Consider the following 20,183-nt stretch of genomic DNA (forward strand, 5'->3'; position numbering starts at 1 on the left):
GGTAAATCAGGCGGTTGATTTCATACCCGCAGCATAATCATCCCAGGTTCAGCACTAAAATGATGTGATGGAGTGTAGCGAAGGAAAATTGTTGTATTCATGCTCAGATCTTGGAGTCGTAGTCTGGAGGATGCAGTCCGAGTCCTCCTCTTGCCATGGATGATCTAGGATCCCAGTCGACATGGGTAGCCGCCCGAGATTGGGGCCTTGGAGTCGAAAAGCTCAGTGTCGGGCTCTTGTAGTCGCGCTGAGTTTCTTTGTGGAAATGATCAGGAGTATCCGATCGCTCGTTTCCCATTGCGTAGCTAGCAAGTCCAGGAGTATAGTATGTATCTGCGGTCGATTGCGGCTCGAAGTTCTTGAGTTCGAAGTGGCGTACATCCTCCTGGGGATTCCTAGCGTCCAAAGATACAAATTCGCGGTTCTTGCTGAACTTGCTTCTGATCAAATCTCTCCAGCCGACCACCATGCTCCATCGGCTAAGCAGGAAGAATACTTGGAGACCTGCAATCGACAGCATCATCAAGATTGCTGTCACTGTAGATTGGTCGACAGCGAGGGATTGGCCGAGTGCATAGCATGGCTCGGGGCCTTTCTCGGCATTTGTTACCAGACAAAAAACATACGGAAGGAACTTGTCGAGGTCCTCAGTGGCGTGAGATGTTACGGAGTTCAGCCAGATGAAAACGATAGAGAAGAAGATGACGTCCACGAGGATAAAGACCACGATCGTTATGCCGCGCCACTGGAGGTATAGGACTTTGCGAACACGTCGGTAAACAGCTCGTGCAGATCGGTTCCGTATGCTGGTCGTGTAAGAGGGGAGGCCAGCACTGCTTTGTGTTTCGGTCTTGTCGTCGCTGAACATGTTCTGAAGATACACCTTGATACAGTATACGAAGCTGATAGCGACATTAGTAATGTCGTCCGAATGTCTCTCCAGAGTGACTTACGTTGCGACCTGGATAACCATAGCTGCGCCTGCAATGGCCAACAAGGGACCCCAAAAGTCCTTCATTGAGTGCTCGGCGTTGACGTGGCAAACGTCACCGAATCTGAACGAGACTCCAGTGATCGTGATAGTGATGGTGAAGAAAGTGGCCGCAACCGACCAACCCAGACCTTGCGCCCAGTAAAAGAACTTCTGTCCTGGCGTGACGTCCCAGCAGATCTGGAGATGCATCGAGAGAGCGCGAATGAAGATCCAAACTGCCATTGACATACCTCCAGAGATGAGGAAAGCACCGGAGAAAGCACATGTCAGACTCGTGTACATATCGTTTGGAGTGATTTCATCGTAGCACTGCTCTGGCTGAGCACCAAAGGGTATTACGAAGCCAAGCTAAAGTCGATCAGCAGATACAGGCTGGGTAGACCGAAGTCAGACTTACTGCCATGAGAATTGCGGCTATGATGAGACAATAACTGAGATAATGTCGACGAGTCTTTTCGGCCGGCAAGACCAAGTATGTGATCAACAGGATGACCAGACAGATGAGGCCAGCCACATTGAGCGCTTCAGCCGCGCGATAGGCGGTATTGAAACCTACATAAGATCAGCAATGTGAACTTCAATGTGGACTTTGCAGGGACCTACTTTCTGGGTACAGGAAGTCTGTCAAAGGACAGGGCAAGCAGCAAATGAGTGGACTGCCTGGTAAAACTGGCGCACAAAACCTTCCGGCAACAACTATGAATGTCAGCAAAAGTATGAAAACAATGTCGGAGCACTTACAGCCGTCGAGTCCAAATTGCGAGACATCATAGAAAGGCGGCGGGCACTCTCCCCGAAGCAATGTGGTGTTGGCCATCTCGAAAATTCTCACTCTTCTCACCGAACGAACCGAAGCGTTCAGTTAATATGCAGCATGAGAGTCCTTCCAGCGGTGATCCCCACTCTTGTCCGAAGTGCGATGTGACAAGGTTATAGGCAGTACGTGGACCCTAACGACAAGACTGTCTCTGGGCTTCAGTCAAGCGCGGACGTGGGCTGGCGCAGGATGGCTTCTTGGAAGACAATGCCGTGTAGATGAAACCGGTGACAGTATAGGGAGTGTCAGGCGGAACGGATGTCGCAGATGAGAAAACGAAACGATTGTGGAGTGAGTTGGTTGCCGTTAGCTCGAACGCGGAGAGTCTAAAGAGTGAATAAGGTTTTTGGTCGGATTAAGGGCGCGTAGGGCCGAGCAGATGTAAAAAGAACGACGGGACGTTTTGGCAGAAGTAAGAAAAGCCGTCAACGCATGAGAGCGAAGCCGCAGTGATCCAGGAAGACGGCCTGGTCTTGAAGGTGGCTCCTGGTTGGGCGGCCTGGGGGTAGGTCAAGTGGGTGCGGCGATCCAAAAGCGAACAGACCATCTTCATCCCTGCAGGTACACTTCTCCCCTGGTTTAGCGCGGCCTAACCCCAGAAGCTTAGTGGCCAAGACATGCAAAGACGGCTAGGATTCGTAGCAGAGGCGGGTCTGCAGACAAGGATTACGGTTGGGTTCAGGAACAGGGCTCGCATGCGCAAGGACACTGGCTCGAAGGAGCCGAAGGCAGCACGGTCAGCTCACATGTCTTTTCCCAGCTCGTGCATCGTGATTCGCGACAACGGACAAAGGGCTTCCCACACTGAAGCGCGACAGCATCCAGGACGGAGTCAACAGGCGTCTAGCAAACATCTTTGCGGCGTAGCACCTCACGGAAGTTGAGATTATAGGTCCCCCCTTCCAACATGATCCTTTTGTGGAGAGCTCCAGTTCATCGGTTCTGATGGTGTTGCGATGGAGTCGAGACTCGACAGGCTGCCTGCAGGATTGGCTTTACAGCCACCACGGATCTGCGAGATTGCTGCTGACTGAACGCCCAGCACTGATACCATCGCGAACGTCGCACTCTCGTAAAGAGCTGTCTGCCGCGTCCAATTGACTATCGGCAAGGACCCTCCGAGAACCGTTGAGAAAATCAATAGCTCGCTACAAGTGGTTGCGGGTCATCGTTCGCAATCCCTAGCGGTTCATCGCTGACGTCCGGTGGCGGGAAGCCCGACTGTTCTTCGATCCACTTGGCCATCCTTGAGAGTGGTCATCGATCGAGGTCTCCTGCTGTGGGACTGTGAGCTTTTCAGCTTCCTTGGGCTTGCTCTGCCGGTTGGAGTAAGCAAAAAACACGCGGGAAGCACGAACTGTCCCATAAATCTCCGGTCTGACACCTGCGTTGAAAGCCTCGATCGTAAGCTGATCCGAACCAGGCTCCGGTGAGCACTGGGTGGCGTAGTCAGCTCTGCAACGTCCGGCGGTTTCGAGCTCTCTTTACCGCGTTAGCGCCGCTTGGTGGGGTTCCCCAACAAACGCGTGCCGACGCGTAAAAACTTCTCGTTGTTTTGATCGGGTCACGATACTGACTCGATTAGGACAGGCTTCTTCGTCATTGTGATGTTGCGCCGCTGACCTACGCGAGGTTGTGCTGTCCAAACGCTGGACGAGTGTCTGGGGCAGAGGGCAGGTCGGCACGTGTCCTAGCTCTGTCTAGGTATGACGCACGAACTGACCGTCCCAACTCGTTCCCAAACCATGTCTCAAGTATAGCATTCTCTCGCATTGACCTGCCTCTCTATGTACCCTCATCGCGCGATGTTTTCTGACCTTTTCAACTGGCTTGTGGGAAATGCGCTACGCCTCAGAAACAGTGTGGTCCGTCTGAGGTAGCGAACGGAGAACGCGCATTAGCCCTGTACCGTGCCTGCAGAAGCGTCCTCGCCTTCTTAGGCATCGTTCGGGCTGGAGACGCACAAAACTCTGATTGGCGGACATTTCAGCTGACTTCTCCTTGGTACATGTTGGCACGTACTCATGAACCACCGCTTGAAAGGCGAGATGAATCCGAGCCGCTGTCGTCCTGCCGTTGGATTCGTGGGGAAGTGAGGAGCAAGTTCAAACGGTTCGGTCGTCTTGGTCTCGCCACTCTATGTGTGCCTAGTTTCATCAAACCGCGTAGGAGTACCTATCCCAACATACTAAACATTAGCCTTCTGCCCTACAAGGAGACCGTCGTCGCCCGAAGTCACCAACTGCCTGGTTCAGACTACTCTGTCTCGTATAACCCAAGGACCTGGCTTGCTACGTCTGATCTACCACGAACTACTCATCACATGGTTCTAGTGCGCTAAGGGACGCTACAATCACTTCACACTATCCGTGGCCTACACGAGCAAGTACTTGCGACCCAAATTGAACCCGAAGAACGCCTCGTTTGTGGGTCAGTATGCGTAGAGGCGGTAAACCATCGCGATTGGGGAGCTGGTCCGAACTAAGACGTCACGATCCTTCAAAGCATCTGAAAGTAGTCGGCCCGTAGTCAGATCAGTACATGTGTCTCGGCCCTGAACATATTGTGACTACATGTTTCCACTTCGGTAGGTCACATCACAAGGTGCCCTTGAACTGTGTACTCTGATACTCGTATCGCGGCCTGCTAGATCTGCGGCTGACGTCTCAGAATCACTCGGCAGGCGGAGAAATCGTTCTCCGCATGAACCAAGGAACATGCCTTGAGAGCGGCAGCCTTACCAGCCGTGTTTCCACGGCCTGCTGCCAGTATGCAAAGGATACAATATGATTGGCATCCCTTAGGCGTTATCGATGTCCTCACACAGCTGTGATGACCTCCCGGGAAAGGCATACTGACAAGCGACTACTATGAACCAGGAACAAGACGGCATTGAGCCGTCGATATCTCATCTCGATAATACGATCAGCTCGCCATAAGTACGCCATAACCCGAAGCGACGCACGAACCCATGTTCACTATGCATTACCTCCAGCCCTATAAGCTCGTGTCGATGGAGTGGATATGCCTGATGGCCATATGCGATCTCTTATATCAAGGTAGAAAGTATTCCATCGATAAACTAGTTATATCCACAAGTAACATATGGTCCATCCCGCTTCTTCCCTCCACATTACGACCCGTTCCAAGGGTCGCAAACTTGAACCCAAGAAGTCGTCTTCCAATGCAACCTTTCGATGGGGTGGCGGGTATGGCGTTTGTCAACGGGCGTGGCTGTCGTTTTGGGATCGATGTCCGGACGGGGATGTTGGAAATTCGAGCCACGAGCCGCAGTGCCTTCGCTTATGCTTGCGATGGGATCATAATTAACGTATAGTATTGCCCGATAACTATATGATGGCTTTGGGAATGCAATCATCCGGCATTCAACTGTTAGCATCGGGCATAGGTCGTGCAGTAGTGAGGAGTAGAGGTTTACCCAATACTTTCGTACGTAAAGTACTGCTGGCGTCAGATCCTTCGTCACATTCACCTACGCTACCGAGGGCTTGGGTGAGCGCATACACGGGACGTTCACTAGGATCACAAGCCAATCCATTGACACGAAGTAATGTGTGGGAAGATCGGTGTGCACAAGTGACCTCCCGTGATGCCGCAAAAGCAAGTCCAGGCCCACTGCAAGGGTCTCGACGTTCCGGGACGGCACGCCTCCTCGATACTATTGGTAAAATTAACGCTGTTATATGCCATTGGTCTGATCGGAGTTTTTTGAGAATAAAAAGAAATTTGGCATTGTGATGTGGCTGACGTATTGTCGTCCGCTTTCCATCGAGCATAACGACATTTGGCGAGGCGAGATTAATCATGTCGCTGCTACCACTGCTAGTTTTCACGAGCAAAGCTGGCCAATCTTTCGTGTACAACAAATGGTATATCTACATGCATCTAGAGATGCGAAAAGAAGGGAAGTTTCCTGCATTTACTGAGGTCCTTCTGACCACTACAACATCGCCAGCGAGCGGACGATGCGTTGGAGTTTTGTGAGCTCCCTTGTATCAACCGCAGGGCAATATCTACCATCTTTTTTTGTCATTACATATGTGGGTACAAAGAGTACAGTTCCAAGATTCATACACAGCCCAAGATTCCTCAAGGTCCCTACATCCTCATTACAATAGCTCGGACAGGCGTAGGTGGCCTGTCACGTGTAAGTGAGGATGAATTACAGTCGACTTAGTGAGGTTCCAACATACCAAAATGATGGTGGTACAGCAAAGTCGTGAAGATTTGCCAAAATGCGCCGCGGAAAGAACCCAAAAATCGTGGTGATACAAGATGAAGCCAAGAGAGTTCTTGTTTGCGAAAACATCGCTTCCGAGTATCGCTTGCGACGGTATGACATTCCGGAGCGCCGAAAAGAGCCAAGAGTCAAGTATAAAGGTACAAAATGAGCCGTAGAGACGTTGATAGTCGTCGAATGGAGCGAACAGACTTCTTCAGCGACCTTGTCCAGTGCCACCCATGATACGGTCCTTGGTAGACTTTTGCCTGGACTCCTTGGACTTGGCTATGGCGTTGGATTCATTCGCAGCGATCTCAGCTTCGAGCTTCTGCTGAGCCTCATGGAGTTTGCGTTGGCGGCTAGCTTCCCACTGCTCGATATCCGCCTGGGTGAGGGTGATTGTGGTGGGGGCGCGTCGGAGCATAGCGATGATATTTGGTCGTGGGTTGGAAACGTAAAAAGATGTGCGGATGCGCTGGAATTGACAAAGAATAGGCCCGTATGAAAGATTGTCCTTGAAGGAGACGCTGGCGGAAGTGGTAATGCGTGTTTGTTGTTGATGTTACTGCGGTGTTATGTGTGACGCGCCGTCCAGCCAGACTGCAGTTGGAGTGGGATGCAGCAGTATGATTTAAAGAACGACTGCAGTTTGTGTACAGGAGCCAGAAAGAGTGTCGACCGAAGAAACGGGATGTAGGTGATGTATATGAGTTGCGATGAAAGGGTCGAGGATGTCGTGGGACTGGAGTTACAGATACGCGCACGCGACGAGAAGAACGTGTTTTCCAAACAAAGACCAGTTCATCTGAGATGAGATGACTGGAGTACAATGAGTGTGGCACGGAACTGTCACTGCGCGATCTGTCGGCGGAGTGAGAGCGGAGCACGTGGTGCGGAGGGCAAGATCCCTGTCTGCCAAGACATCGCGATCTTGAACTTTTGGAGTTTGGAGTGACGGCGTCGAATGCAGCCATCCACACAGCATGGCCCAGCGACACATGTGCCCTTCAATGGGCGCCTTGAGGCGCTCATTAGTAGCAGATGTATCGGCTCTGCCCAAATGCTCAGCGAGGGCACTCCACAGCACCGCGAAGAGACTGGAAGAGCAACCCAGCGATGCAGCATCTCCAGCCCACCGTACGCCTTGAAGATACTCAATGGCCCTGTCAAGTCTATGCTGATATATATTCAGCACCAAATACCCGCAAAGCCCGGCAAGCGACGGCTCTCAAGCAGATCACGTCGCTCCAAAATCGCCGCATCCAGCCCGGCGCACTCGCACGAGGCTCTTTCCCCAGCGGCCAGATGGCGCGACGAAGTCCGGGCTCGCCTACTCCTCAAGTCAACAAAGATGGCTTCATTCCCGAAAACAATGCCCCCGCCGATGCGCAGCCAGACGCCACCCCCCGCTTCGCCCGCAACACAGCACGCCCAACGACGACCCGCGGCTCCACCCCTCCCCAGGGCCAGATGGTCCGCGCCCCCTCCACCCTGCGTATAACTCGCCAAACAGTCGATGGCCCTGCTCGCGGGCCTGGTTCACGAGGGCCCAACGTCCGTGGGCCCAATCTACGCGGCCGAGAAGGCGGTAGACCAGGACCAGGTGGAAAAGGCCGCGCTGGTGCGGCAGGTAACAAGGGCAGTGGAGGAGGACCCAAGAAGCGCGAGAAGAAAGCTGGCGGCGACGAAAAGATGGGCACTAAACTCGCGGACATAAATCTTGGCGATACTGTGTCGGACAGCATGAAGCAGCAGCTCTTGCGCCTGCAGAGAAAGGAGTGGGACCGGGTACCTTATGAGCCCAAGTACGCCAAGGGCAGTTTTGCGGCCAACGAGCTGATACACGCTGGACGGGAATTATTTAAGGGTGAGGCGCCGCCAGTCAAGATCTGGGGACCTCTTGAGAGGAGGATTGGCGTTGTGGGCATGTTTGGAGCGGAGGCAACGCTGAAGGTTCGCCGGGTGCTTGATGGAGATGCGGCGCCGTTTGGGCAGGAGATGCTTGAAGAGGAAGGACCAGTCGAGGTCAGCGGCGCAGAGAAGAAGCAGGCGGCTGTACAATAAGGGGTCATGGGATATGTATATTGTAGCTGTACATTTTATGGACACCAAAGACACGCGAGCATACGGTACGGTTGTTTATTTCGATGGCATGGCATCGCTGTACATAATGTGCGCCATAGCTACGTTGCTCTGACGGGCGCGATGTGTATCGCAGAGTCATTCCGCACCTTCCCCTGAATAGGTAGCTCAATGCGAGCGAAGCCCTGATATCTACTTGGATGCCCATACGACCTTGTATTTGAACTGGGTGGGGAAGCTCCTATCCGTGATGAGCAGCTCCTCTCCCTCTTCCACTAGGTCGACCATCTTCTTCTCCAGATTAGGTCGGGTCTGTTCTTCGAGACCTGCGAGCTGCATGTAGAGTGACTTCTCGCCTGTACGAATGGAAGGCTTCTTGAGTTGGCTGGGTAGGTCAGTATACTATAGACAGATTTCGGGGGTATGAGATCAGGGTCGGAGTACGTACGCTTCTGGTCGCTCTGCCAGTCCCTCGATGAACTCCTGCAGCGTGATACCGGGAAGAACCTGGAGAGGACGAGCAATGTTGCCAGCGCCGCAGACTGGGCAGTCATCTTTCTTCTGGTGCTCAAAGGTATATGTGTATACAGAGTCGTCACCGGTATACATCATGTAGTTGTCTGTACCCGGAAAACCCATGAAGGGAGCGGTGTTTGTCGCCACCTTGAACGCCTCGTTGCAGCAACTGGCTGCTACAATGGCGTTCGTACTCGCGATAGCCGGTATAATGTTCTTAACGACACCTTGCGTCATGCTGTAGGTAACACCTTCGATGTTGAACTCCTTGGCACGAGCGGATGCCTTGTTGAATAGCCATGTAATGTGCTCCGGGTCATCAGTGTCGAGAGTGATATCCTTGCGCTCCTCGTCCCAGGCGATGATATGCGCCCATTCGATACAATGTTGCGGTTGGCGTGGAATAGTAGCAAGTGTGCAAAGAGGAACTGCCGCGCGAGGAGCGTGCATGTCCAGTTGGCACTCAATGCATGAGGTCATGGTTGGGAAGATGACACGTGCTTGGCCCTTGAAACCCTCTGTTCCTCCATCAATTAACGGCTTCATTGAGTCCGGGTCATTCTCATCCACCATTCCTACGAGAGTTGCGTTGATCCATCGTCTCGCTTCAATGGAATCTAGACCGCATACGATGAGTCCGAATTGCATGTAGTAGCTCTCGTCCTTGTCCTGGATTTTGCCACAGTAAGGAGTGATCTTGACGCCCTTGACACGCTTCTCGACGAAAGCGGCAGCTGTTTCAGCCTTATATTTCCCTACATCCGAGGCACGGAATAGAAACTGTCGGTTGAGGTTGCTGACGTCAATGGTATCCATATCGATAACGTGAATGTCTTTGAATCCGGACAGAGCAAGATTCTTGAGAATTTCGCATCCTAGACCACCAGCTCCGCTAAATAGTAGTTAGTAAAGATGCGACATGAGGGGCGGTCGTGCATTATCATCGAGCATTGATACAAACGTACATGACACTGCATACGGTTAGCTATGACTTCTTGCGCCTCGGAATTGTGATAATCCTACAGAACTTTGAGATTGCTCAGATACTCGATGACCTGTTCACCGGCCATGAAAGCATCTTCATCTGTGAATGGACCCTTGCGAGTGAGGAAGTTGTCCAGGTACTTCCTATAGCATGCTATCAGTCAAGAGCTCCGACGTTTTTCATTTTCCAGCTTACCATCGCGCTCGCGGGCTGCTTGCTGATGCTGCACTCATATCATCTATACTGACAGCCATCCTGTAAAAATGCGTGGGAAATAAGCGTTGTGAGTCGAGGGGAGCAAACTGGGGTTGTAGGCATCAGAGTGTAGACGGTCTGCCAAGGCGCTAGTCTGCGGGCCCTCGCATGGGGAAGGAAACACCGATTGGGTAAGGTTCACTGAGCGTCTGCCTTTCGCATTGATCACGAATAGAGCAAAATACAACGATTCGCGTTTCCGTTGGATCGATGTGGGTGTACACGTCTGGTAGCCTTTCCTGAACGCCATGGCCGACTTTCTCACAGCCGTATCCACCCGGAAAGTCAAAAAGGAAGAACCTCTTATTCAGGAAGTCAAGAGCTTGAGCATACGAGAAGATGTGGTTTCCATCAACTCCACAGAATCAGCACTGGAAGCACTCAGGAATCAACCCAGCCGCAACAACGTCAATGCCGTTCTGAGCTATCTTACGACCGAAGGGTTTAGCCTCTTACTACCAGAACCACTAAACGCAAGCATCGCGCATCAACTCATCAACGACACCATTCCGAACTACTGGAGAACCATCAAAGACGCTGACGAAGTTTCAAAGCTCAAAAAGATACTCCGAAACCCAACATGTCTTGGGCATCTTAACACGAGACTTCGTTCGCTTATTGCGGACAGTCACCAAAAGAAGGCACCTGGTGAAGCTAGAAACACAGCGGAGCATATTGCGGATGCTCTCCAAGTCTTGAATTTGGTGTTAAGCCGCGACGAGACATCCCATTTCGTGTTACAAGATGTTCTAGCGTTTGGTAAGAACCCAACGCAAAGAAAACTCATTTGGAGAGAGTATCTCGCGCAAGTCGCGTCCGGTCGCTTGCTATCTATGGCAGCGGAGGCCGAAGATGTACTCAAAAAGAGTGATGAGGCTCAGCAAGATTCAAGTTGGGTCGCGGATGGCAAGCTATATGCAGCATGGCTGGGACGCAACATTGCCGTCTTGGTCGAGCGCGGCTCAGATAGCGAGGAATACCTCGCCGCCGTTGCAGAGCTTTGTTCCAAATCGCTAGGATTAGGTTACACTGGTACGTCAGAACTCCAGGTCAGTTGCCTCATACTGACAAGATAGATCACATCATAAGCGCACTTGTTCCGACATTGCTTGGCAACGGGGCCATTGAGCGCCTGACCAACCTTTTATCCCAGATGAAATCATTCGAGCAAAGGAAGTGTCTAAACGCTATAGTCGCATTCGTGGCCAAAACGTATTTCTCTACAGACACCGTCAGCAAAGACGACGCCCCCGTTGCAACCTCTGTTGCCGTGTCCTCTGCTGCTGCTCTGTTCCACATGCTCATCAAGGACAATGACGTCCTAAAAGAGCAGCTTGTGACATCACTTACGCGGTCAACGATTCCTGCACTTGATGACTCTCTATCAGCTCGGCGGAGTGTTCTGGCTGCTTTGGCCAAGGATGAGGGTCAGTGAATACCGTACACCTATTGCTACTCAGACTGACGATGTACAGACAAGCTATATACTCTCCTTGAGGGCCTCATAAAGATGTTTGGCGATTCAGTATACATCAGGCACACGCCTGTGCTGCAGCAAGAAGGTAAGTCGCATTTGCACTCTATCGCTATACCTCCCCCCTAATATAATCTAGCTCTTTCTCAGACCCTGGTGATCTGCAGTGGCTATGTAAAGCGTTCCCAGCCGATGTTCCTTACCATGATGGCAAAGTCAACACATCACGTCAATGGCATGTCAAATCGCATAGGAGCAGCATCTACGGGGGCTCGCTTTCTAGGCATCGCAGTAGGTGTTGCCGTCTCGAAGATGGTGGACAAACCGGAACTTCAACTCAAGTTCGAGTTGGAGGGTACTGAGGCAGAAGAAGCGCGCTGGTACCAACGCCTTACTGAGGTCGACGATAAGGTTGGAGAAGTTGCGAATCTTGTGACAAAACAAGATATTGTGGCGAACACGAAGAGAGTTCAGTCGAAGCCTAAGCCGCCTCCCAAGGTGTCCAAAGCCTCTGGAATCACCGAGATACAAGGCCCAAGGGTTGTAGAAGTCATGTCGGACTCCGAAGATGAGGATGCAGATCTGATGGTGTACGAGAAGCCAGACTCCGATCCGGAAGACGACACAGACGATCCAACGGCTGTCAATCGCAACAAGCCCACTGCACCGGTCTACATCCGAGATCTGATCGCGGGGCTACGCGACCAAGAGAACTACGATCGTCACGAGCTCGCTTTAGCTACCGCAGCATCGTTGATACGACGAAAAGCAAACTTCGGAACCGAAGTCATCGATCATCTCGAGGAACTAGCCACTTTGCTTACGGGATTGCAAGACAACTCAGAGCTGGAAGGTTTCGCGCAGCAACGGCAGCAAGCCTTAATTGCCGTGCTCCTGGCGAAACCAGCGCAAATGGCGCAATGGTTCGCTCGATCATTCTTCTCAGGCGACTACAGTCTACAGCAACGCATCGCCATGCTCACAACTCTCGGCCTTGGGGCGCGTGAGCTAGCAGGCATGAAGGACACATCGACCGACGATTTGGTGCCTGCAAAGCTGGACTTTCCCAGCAAGCAGCTTCCGCCACACCTCCACAAGATGTATGCAGAGGAGAACAAGGCACCTACAGTAGCCAAGATCTCAAGCAGCATGGTGCGTGAGATGCTATCGCCCATTGCTAGTCAAGCAGCCGATCAGCTCAGCGGCCCCAACATCCTCAAAGTCCGGACCTTCTCTTCGCGCATGGAAGTCGAGAAGAAGCGACACAAGCCTATACCGAACGCGCTCGCGCAAATTGTGGCAGACAACTTCTTCTTCCCGCTCACGGGCCGTTGGTGGCTGCAGATCCGTGCGAACAGCGACTCGATATATGCGTCTACTCACCTCCTGCCTCCGTTCCTACAGACTCTGTCGCTGTTGCTCAACGCGTCGGGCCCGAACACACTCGCGTTGCCGCAGATGACGCGCGAGTATTGGGACCTGCTACTGTCGGTGCGCGGACTAGCAAGTAAGGACAAGAATATCCTGAACGCGGTGTTGTTCGGCTTCCTGATGTTGCTGGAGACGAACGAGAACAAGGAGCGGGTGGCTACGGAGCAAGGCAAGGAGCTTATGGAGACGCAGGCCTGGGTGAGGATGGTATTCGAGGGTTTAGGTGCTGGGAACGAGGAGGACGAGAGGGTGCGCGCGTTGGCTGCTGGCGTGGTGGTTCGTTGCCAGGAGGTGATTGAAAAGTACCAGAGGAGGTTGGCGGGTGAACTGATGAATTATTAGCGCGTATGTAAAGTTGATCAAATACTAGATGTGAACTACCACTCTGAGCGTGCGACGAGGTGATACCTGGAAATTTCAGCAATTTGGCAAGACTGCTGCCTGGCTCAGGACGGTAATCGGGCTATGCAACACATGGGGTAGAAGTATACAGTGTCGTGGTAACTGTTGACTTGATGCGATACTATACCACACATGCAAAGCGATGCGAAAATCTTCTTCCTCAAGACACCGCGTAAAGCGATGTGATCGATGAAAAAGCAACACAGATGTGTGACCAGCAAAAATTGCCCCGCCGAGATTCCCGAAGGAAGCTCGTAAGAGCCCAGTACCGCGTTGTGCAATGCAGACCAGGCGCTCAGATTAACCCAATCTTTGAGCTGGGTAATCGCAAGAAGGTAAGTATGCCTTGTTTGTCGTGAAGCTCGCGCTGCTTATATACATGGACGGGCTTGGCACGCTAGTAGATCATGTGATACAAAGCTAGGGTGGAGGGGTGAGCAGTGCGCGGACGAACTTTGGCTGGGCGGGTAAAGTCCGGCGGTGGGTGATGATGGGGTGGCTGGTGATTGGTCGGCGTCCATGCGTACACCTGAGTGACGTTTCTTCCACAAAATATATCTTTTTAACGACAAAGTGTGAAAGTAACACATATAAGCTGCTGCACTGCTAATGTAGGATTGGAAGCTGAAAAAGGCACTTGGGATTCACGGGTTGTGCCAATCGAGTGGAGCCGCGCGGTTTCGTTACCGCGGAAAGTTTCCAAGCGCTGCGGCGCATTTAGCTCGTTACCTTGAGATGACATCACCCGGGCGCCTACAACCTGACATTTACGACAAGGTAAAACATCATGACAGACTCGAGCAAATACTAGCTCGATGACCATACTTCGCTTCAGCGAACTCTCTACACCACGCTTCAAGGATCAGTCGACATGCACAACATTATCATCTACGCCATCGACCTGATATCCTATCCAGTGCCCTCATTTTCCAATCCTCTTTTCGCGCAGATATTGCTCAAGAATACCACAAATAACCAAACACTCGTAAATTGACCGGCCGTGCTCCAGCTCCATCGTCCTAGTACTTCTTTCACAGAAGTCTTCATATTCGAGCATCCGTATATTGCTGGCCTCGTTAGGCGCCCTTCGGCCGGCGAACCTGCCTTTGAAAGCTTCAATCTCTTTTCTATCCATGTACTTTTCCCAGAGAAGTACTGTCGTGTTTGGGTTCGCGCGGATTGAGCGTACGGCTGGCTCTATGTGCGAACCAGGTTCGCAGGTGGAAGGTTGCGTCTTCTGTACCACGGCCGTGAGGTTGATAAGATGGTCTTTGGATAGCTTGAAATTGGTTTCCTGTCGCAAATCGTCCATCATAGGACCAGTAAAATACCCTGAAGCGTCGAATGCTCCTTTTGGGAACTCAAGGTACAGTTCATTGCGTGCGCGAGCTTGGGGTGACTCTATGAGAAGGATGTAGCGCTCGTCGAGGTCGCTTTTTGGACGAAGTACTATCATCAAGTTGGCGTTTACCGCGGTCCTACTAACTGGGGGCGGGGGTTTGGCTGCCATGGTATCAAAGCTCTCTCGATCAGTGTTGCAATCCGTTGTTTTTCAAGGAGAGAGCCAGAGAGTGAGGGTATGTGGCGTGCGAGTATTGCGTTCGAGACGTTCGAGGATAATGGGAGGACCGAGAGACAGAGCTCCGCTGACGGACAGGAAGCAATGGAGCTAGTAGGGTGATGTAGATACGAGATACCTTGGAGCGGTGGATGGTGATGAAAGGTGTGGGGTGTAATACATATTTATACCTTGATCTCAAGCAGCTATACTTAGGTATGATGCTGTGTTAGCGCTACTTCGGCATTCGTTCAAAGGGACCCTTAGTATAGCGTTTGATATCTTAATGCAGATCTTCCAACTTATGGCCGGGTATACCAATGGGTTAAGGTTCTGATGCGCGCGCAACCTGATTTGCACGATTCGATGCTTCCCCACCCGCCGTTCGTCTCAGAACCATGCGCGGCGCTTACGGGATGACCTTGAGATAAGTACATACATAGAACGATATGCCAGCGGCAACGAACCGCTCAGTGGGGAATGTGTATGTGCAGAGCTTTTGGTATACAATTGCTGTTGCCAAGTCATGGCATACTGCGAGATGACCAGAGCTCTGCGCCGCGAGAGATACGCATAGAAATAGCTTCTGCCTCGCCCGTTTCAACAGTCTTTCATTCTTCTAGCTTGTACTTCAGGGTCAAGAAAGGTCATCTCGAGGTCGTCATTTACTCATCACTTGCTTTCCAAAAGTATAAGCTGAAATTGCACATTCGTCCCGCTCTCTGCCTGCCGCAAACTACAACAGAAGAAGGACGTACGTGTATATGTTAGAAGGTTGTATTTGAAAATATCCGAGCGCGCAGATAATTTGAGATGGACACCGAGTTTATGATAGTGGAGGGATGGCGTGAGTAGATTCATCTCTAGTCGTCTACAAGTGACACAGTCAAGCAGGGCTAGATATAGCGATAGCTGGTATCGGACGCTACGAGTGAGAGAGCTCAGGCATACACTCCAGGTGTACAATAGAGCAACAGGTCGGAGGGCTCAAGACATATATGCAAGGTGTACAATACCTGAGTAGTAGATCAGTCTATGAACGATGTCTGGTATATTTGGAAAGCGGGCTTGGTGTGTTGTGTTCTCCGCCATGCCTAATGCCGCTTCTGTGTGAAATGCGACATGTCTAACATCTTCCAAGTTCTGATATTGGGCAGACTGTTAGACTATACAAACGCCATTGGAGAAGTCGTTACACTCACCTGGTAGGCTGATATGCAGTACCTCCAGCGTGCAGTGAGACCCAATTCACATCGGTGTGATACCTGGACCATGAAAGACTGCGCTAGAGCCCTCGACGTCACACGGAAGATACCTAGGTATCCACTTATATAAGGTGAAGGTGAGAGCGAGATCCTGACTTCTAACCCTACACTCCTCCATCTACACAACAAACCGATACATCAAACACTACTAGAACCACCGAGATCAGTTCCCTTCAGCACCATCATGGCTCCCCTCAGCTTTTCCGCCGAGTACATTGTACTCCAGTCCCCCGAGGTCCAGGCCAAGGTGGCCCGCCTCCGCGCAGATACCCGCAAATTAAAGGCTGAGATAGGCAGGTTCGCCGCTATCAGTAAGTACTATCCTGTCGCAGTTGCAGAAACAAGTGCAATGAAATCGGAGCTAATTGATCACCTAGACGGACACATCATCGAAGCCGGCGGTGATCCGCATAACCTCCCAAACCCATGGTACCTCACACCGGCGCGCCTAGACACCATCCTGCGCCTCTACTACGGCCTCGAGCCCCACGATCGTGCCGTTGCGGCCTTGTATTTTGGCCAGTACTTTGGGAGTGTCAACGGAGTCGCCAACGGAGTACCTATCAACGTCGTCGTCGTCAATGACTTCACCATCTATGCTCGAGTCGCTAGCCACGACGAAGTCTTCCACATGATCAACTGCATTGAACACTCCGAGTCTTTCGGTGAAGGTGGCACTAGCCTCCCCGTCCACAGCGAGGAAGAGCTCAAGTTCGACATCATCATAAGACTTACCTTGAGATCTCCAGCTTCAGCTTAGAGGGTTGGACATACCAAGACTCGAGGTATCTGAAGATTCCTGTGCTCATGGACAGAGTAGCGGATGATATTTCAAAAGAGAGCATCAACGGAGATAGATGGTTCATGGGAGATTGGAGACAGAAGAACGATTTCTCTCTGATCAATGGCACGCTGTACACACCTAGGCAGTCCTGCAAGTTTCCCTGTTTACCCTACACGTGGTTAGTGCCACCCAGATACTTTCCCGAAGCGACCAATGATTGTGGATAAAATAATGAACAGGAATTACCCAATTGAGAGACCATACAACACGAGCTGCTCATTCGTCGGATTGAAGGAGTGCAACCGAGTGGGAGAAAGCACATGTGACCTTACCCATCCGGAAGCACCGGCGTCTATCATGTGGCGATGCACAGAAGACCTAGACTGGTGACGCTGTAGCATATAAAAAATATTTTAGGGCTGGAGTATATGTTACTTTTGAAACTATATACTTTTTAACATTCAATTGTATGTATGCGACACAGCGTTTGGAATTTTCAACGCGAAGTAAAACCATCGCAATAGCCTTTTGTAGGTTGTACGGCAACATCTTACGAGCTGGAACCGCATCAAGCTATTTGACCTCTAGCATCGAGAAGCAGAAAGAGATAGAAGAAGAGCAAGGCGGCAAAAAACGGCTTTTCGTGCGCAGCTTGCCCAGACGTATACAACGATTCAAGTGGGCTACATTCAGATACTTATAATGGCTCGTGTATGACTTCAGTGGCAGTAAGTCTCTCAGCCTCTCTTTCAGAAACTTCTTGTAGTTTCCAAAGCCATGTTTTGAAACTGATAACTCCTTTGTCAAAAACTTTGTATACCTCAAAGCGTTCACAAAAGTTCGAGTTCTTCATGAGCTGCTACCTTTTAGCCTTTACAGGTACTCATGAAATCGATGCTTCTCCATGATGCGAGCTATATCTGGGGGACTATGAGCAAGATTAGCGCGTGGTGTAGCACATGGCGGCTTCCGTATCGTTGTCGCCCTCTTCAACTTCTAGGACATCTTCAAGTAACTTGTTGATATGTTGGAGATACGGGTCTGTTGTCTCGTTCAGCTCTCGGCGGACTTGGTTATCTTGTTATGTTCGCATGTGTGAGCGGTGCGCGACCGTATGTAGCTGGAGAAACTCACGTCAATCTTCGTGACGATGAGTCAAATGCTACGATATCCATTGGGCGCCTTCTGAGCGGTATTTATTATCAGTATCCCGAGGTCCCGGCCATTCATGGCTCGCGAAGCCTCTCCCACGATCAGGTATAGGGAGGTAGGTAAACTGGGGTTTGTGGCCTTGGTGCATATATCGTCGTTGCCTCCGAGCCCTGGGAATATTAGAACCTGCTTATGTTTGAATCAATGAATAGGACTTACCTGAGTGGTCGATAAGCCCCACGCCATCTTGACAGACCAGCCACGTCAAAGTTACCGTGATGCATACCCAGATCGGCAGTATTCAGGCGTTCTTGGTCAGCCGCAATTCCAGCCTTTTTGATTCTTAATTCAGCGGTGGTGGCCTCTTCTTCCGCAATTTGCTCTTCTTCTTTCAACGCCACGCGGCCGTGTACAGTGGGAGGGATTGGCATGAGCGCAACATAATCACAGATGCTGCGACCAGCTGGCATATTCAGATCATGACAGACTTGCTTCGACACCCATATCTCGTCTCACTCTCTGCCAGTCATTTCGTGCATGTATGTACTGGCACACCGTCCGGGTTCCGCCACCCTGAACCCACCGTTCTGGATCTTGGAGTGTGTGTGTAGGGTGAAGACCTTTTCCGTGACGGCCGGTTCGTCTTTGTGAGCCAGATAACAGACAACACGGAACTGTAGGTTGTAACCTTTGGCCGGGTATAAGAGGCTCAGGACGTTCTCTACGAGCGAACCAAGGGCGTTCATGCTGCCTTCGCCCCGAGAGTATGTCTGGCATCAATCACGGGCGCTCGCAGCGTAGCCGCAATAACTGCAGGGGTTCGCGAGTGGCTCGGACCGGTCATGCTGGTCAATGTTTGAGATGACGAGCTTCATGGCTTTGCACCAGGTCAGAATCCGTGAGCTTATGTTAGCAACGGCTTCCAGTCAGGCAATTGTCTCACATCAGTGACCCGACTCTCCTTGCCTTTGAGGAAGTGATGTCGTCCACTACCAATGTCAGCTGTGTTGCACATGTTCATCTGCATCCTGTCGATAGCGAGCGCTCGCGGAGTGTCGTCATGTCCGCCAGACACATAGACACGCAAAATTCTGAGAACCTGTCGATGGAAAGAGATCAGTCTAGCAGCTGCGTTGTGGTCATGTTACAAAGATATCGGAGCGGGCCTCTGCGAGCGCCACATCCGGACTGAAGCTTTGATTTGATGAATAGTGCGCTTGTTCAGCACACAGGCGGCAAGGCGTATGCCATTCGAGTAACTTATACAAGGAAAAAGCTAAGTAGGTCTGCAGCCTACATTAGGATAAAAATATGCAAAGTAGATAACCTAACAATAATGTAGGCCCTAGGGTGTTTGGTTTTTCCCTTGAATGAAGTGCGAGTATGCGCCAATACAGAGATTTACGTTGTCGCATAGACCGAGTTTGCGCATGCGTCCAGGAAAATGGCATGATTGATCTTCAGTTCGCGCTTTGCGTGGCTGCTCTGGAATGTGTGATGGGACAAGCTGACGAGATCCACGTTCACGGGGAATGGTGGTGATGAAGACCTCAGTCTGTTCGAGACTAGTCATGAAGCGAGCGGAGTATCGTGGACACTTCCGAAAGGTTAAGAATCCACATTTTGGCCCCAGAGCAGAAGCATACGTTGAACCACACCATTCTGTTCGATGCAAGACCATGGAACGAGGAGGTATTCCATTTGATATTCGAAAAGAAACTAAAAAGTGATGACGTTGTGAGGTCCTCCTGGCTCCAGCATGAGGTCTGAGATGCCAAAGTGTGAGCACTTCGTATGCACTAACTGGCTGTTGGTCCCGATGTCCGTAAAGTTTTGCGAGATCGAAAAGAACATGACACTCGTCTCGGGCTGTTTTCGACACGCCACCATCAGCCGGTTGAGTGGGATTTTTGATGTCGTGGCAGCTTATTTTCTGCTGTGTTGTAGTATCCAGAGACCACCCAGTAGGCCAAACATGACGAAGACTGGTTGCTGATTTGATAGAGTGAAAAGCCGATTTCAGACATGCGTAGAAGACCCTCTCATTGTGGTGAGGAATGAGGAGGCAAGACAGCAAGCCATGTCGCCGCTCAACACCTTTTTTGTTGGAAAAAGACCGGACTGGGAGGCCACATGATCTTGGTGTGATTCGATTTTGGTGAGAAGAAAGACCGGGATGGGGACATGTTTCTCAATCTGGTGCTTTTGGTCCAGAAAAGGTTATT

General features: G+C 51.2%; 5 protein-coding genes across 5 annotated transcripts; 2 read left to right on the forward strand and 3 right to left on the reverse strand.

Annotated features, from left to right (window-relative positions):
* Positions 1-103: 103 nt before the first annotated feature.
* On the reverse strand, positions 104-1,916 carry BKA58DRAFT_453259 (uncharacterized protein; the record flags this gene model as incomplete). The annotated part of the gene is made up of 5 exons (XM_046174460.1): positions 1,736-1,916; positions 1,598-1,690; positions 1,392-1,546; positions 954-1,342; positions 104-902 (listed from the first exon to the last, which is right to left on the reverse strand). Exons 1-5 carry the CDS (start codon positions 1,809-1,811, stop codon positions 104-106), a joined length of 1,512 nt encoding a protein of 503 aa, XP_046029858.1. The 5' UTR covers positions 1,812-1,916.
* Positions 1,917-7,037: 5,121 nt separating this feature from the next.
* On the forward strand, positions 7,038-8,118 carry BKA58DRAFT_409367 (uncharacterized protein; the record flags this gene model as incomplete). Its single annotated transcript, XM_046172147.1, has 2 exons — positions 7,038-7,191; positions 7,247-8,118. 2 exons carry the CDS (start codon positions 7,038-7,040, stop codon positions 8,116-8,118), a joined length of 1,026 nt encoding a protein of 341 aa, XP_046029859.1.
* Positions 8,119-8,223: 105 nt separating this feature from the next.
* Positions 8,224-9,925, reverse strand: BKA58DRAFT_108596 (uncharacterized protein). Its single transcript, XM_046163877.1, has 5 exons — positions 9,833-9,925; positions 9,676-9,780; positions 9,618-9,623; positions 8,585-9,544; positions 8,224-8,521 (listed from the first exon to the last, which is right to left on the reverse strand). Exons 1-5 carry the CDS (start codon positions 9,889-9,891, stop codon positions 8,329-8,331), a joined length of 1,323 nt encoding a protein of 440 aa, XP_046029860.1. The 5' UTR covers positions 9,892-9,925; the 3' UTR covers positions 8,224-8,328.
* Positions 9,926-10,051: 126 nt separating this feature from the next.
* BKA58DRAFT_418420 (telomere length regulation protein-domain-containing protein) lies at positions 10,052-13,331 on the forward strand. Its single transcript, XM_046172671.1, has 4 exons — positions 10,052-10,924; positions 10,969-11,319; positions 11,368-11,454; positions 11,506-13,331. The coding sequence occupies exons 1-4, from the start codon at positions 10,141-10,143 to the stop codon at positions 13,137-13,139; spliced, it is 2,856 nt and encodes a 951-aa protein (XP_046029861.1). The 5' UTR covers positions 10,052-10,140; the 3' UTR covers positions 13,140-13,331.
* Positions 13,332-13,780: 449 nt separating this feature from the next.
* BKA58DRAFT_378498 (uncharacterized protein) lies at positions 13,781-14,952 on the reverse strand. The gene has a single exon (XM_046169699.1). The coding sequence runs from the start codon at positions 14,707-14,709 to the stop codon at positions 14,122-14,124; it is 588 nt and encodes a 195-aa protein (XP_046029862.1). The 5' UTR covers positions 14,710-14,952; the 3' UTR covers positions 13,781-14,121.
* Positions 14,953-20,183: the final 5,231 nt, after the last annotated feature.

The sequence above is a fragment of the Alternaria rosae genome (assembly GCF_020736505.1).
Source record: "Alternaria rosae strain MPI-PUGE-AT-0040 chromosome Unknown BKA58scaffold_2, whole genome shotgun sequence".
NCBI lineage: Eukaryota > Fungi > Ascomycota > Dothideomycetes > Pleosporales > Pleosporaceae > Alternaria > Alternaria rosae.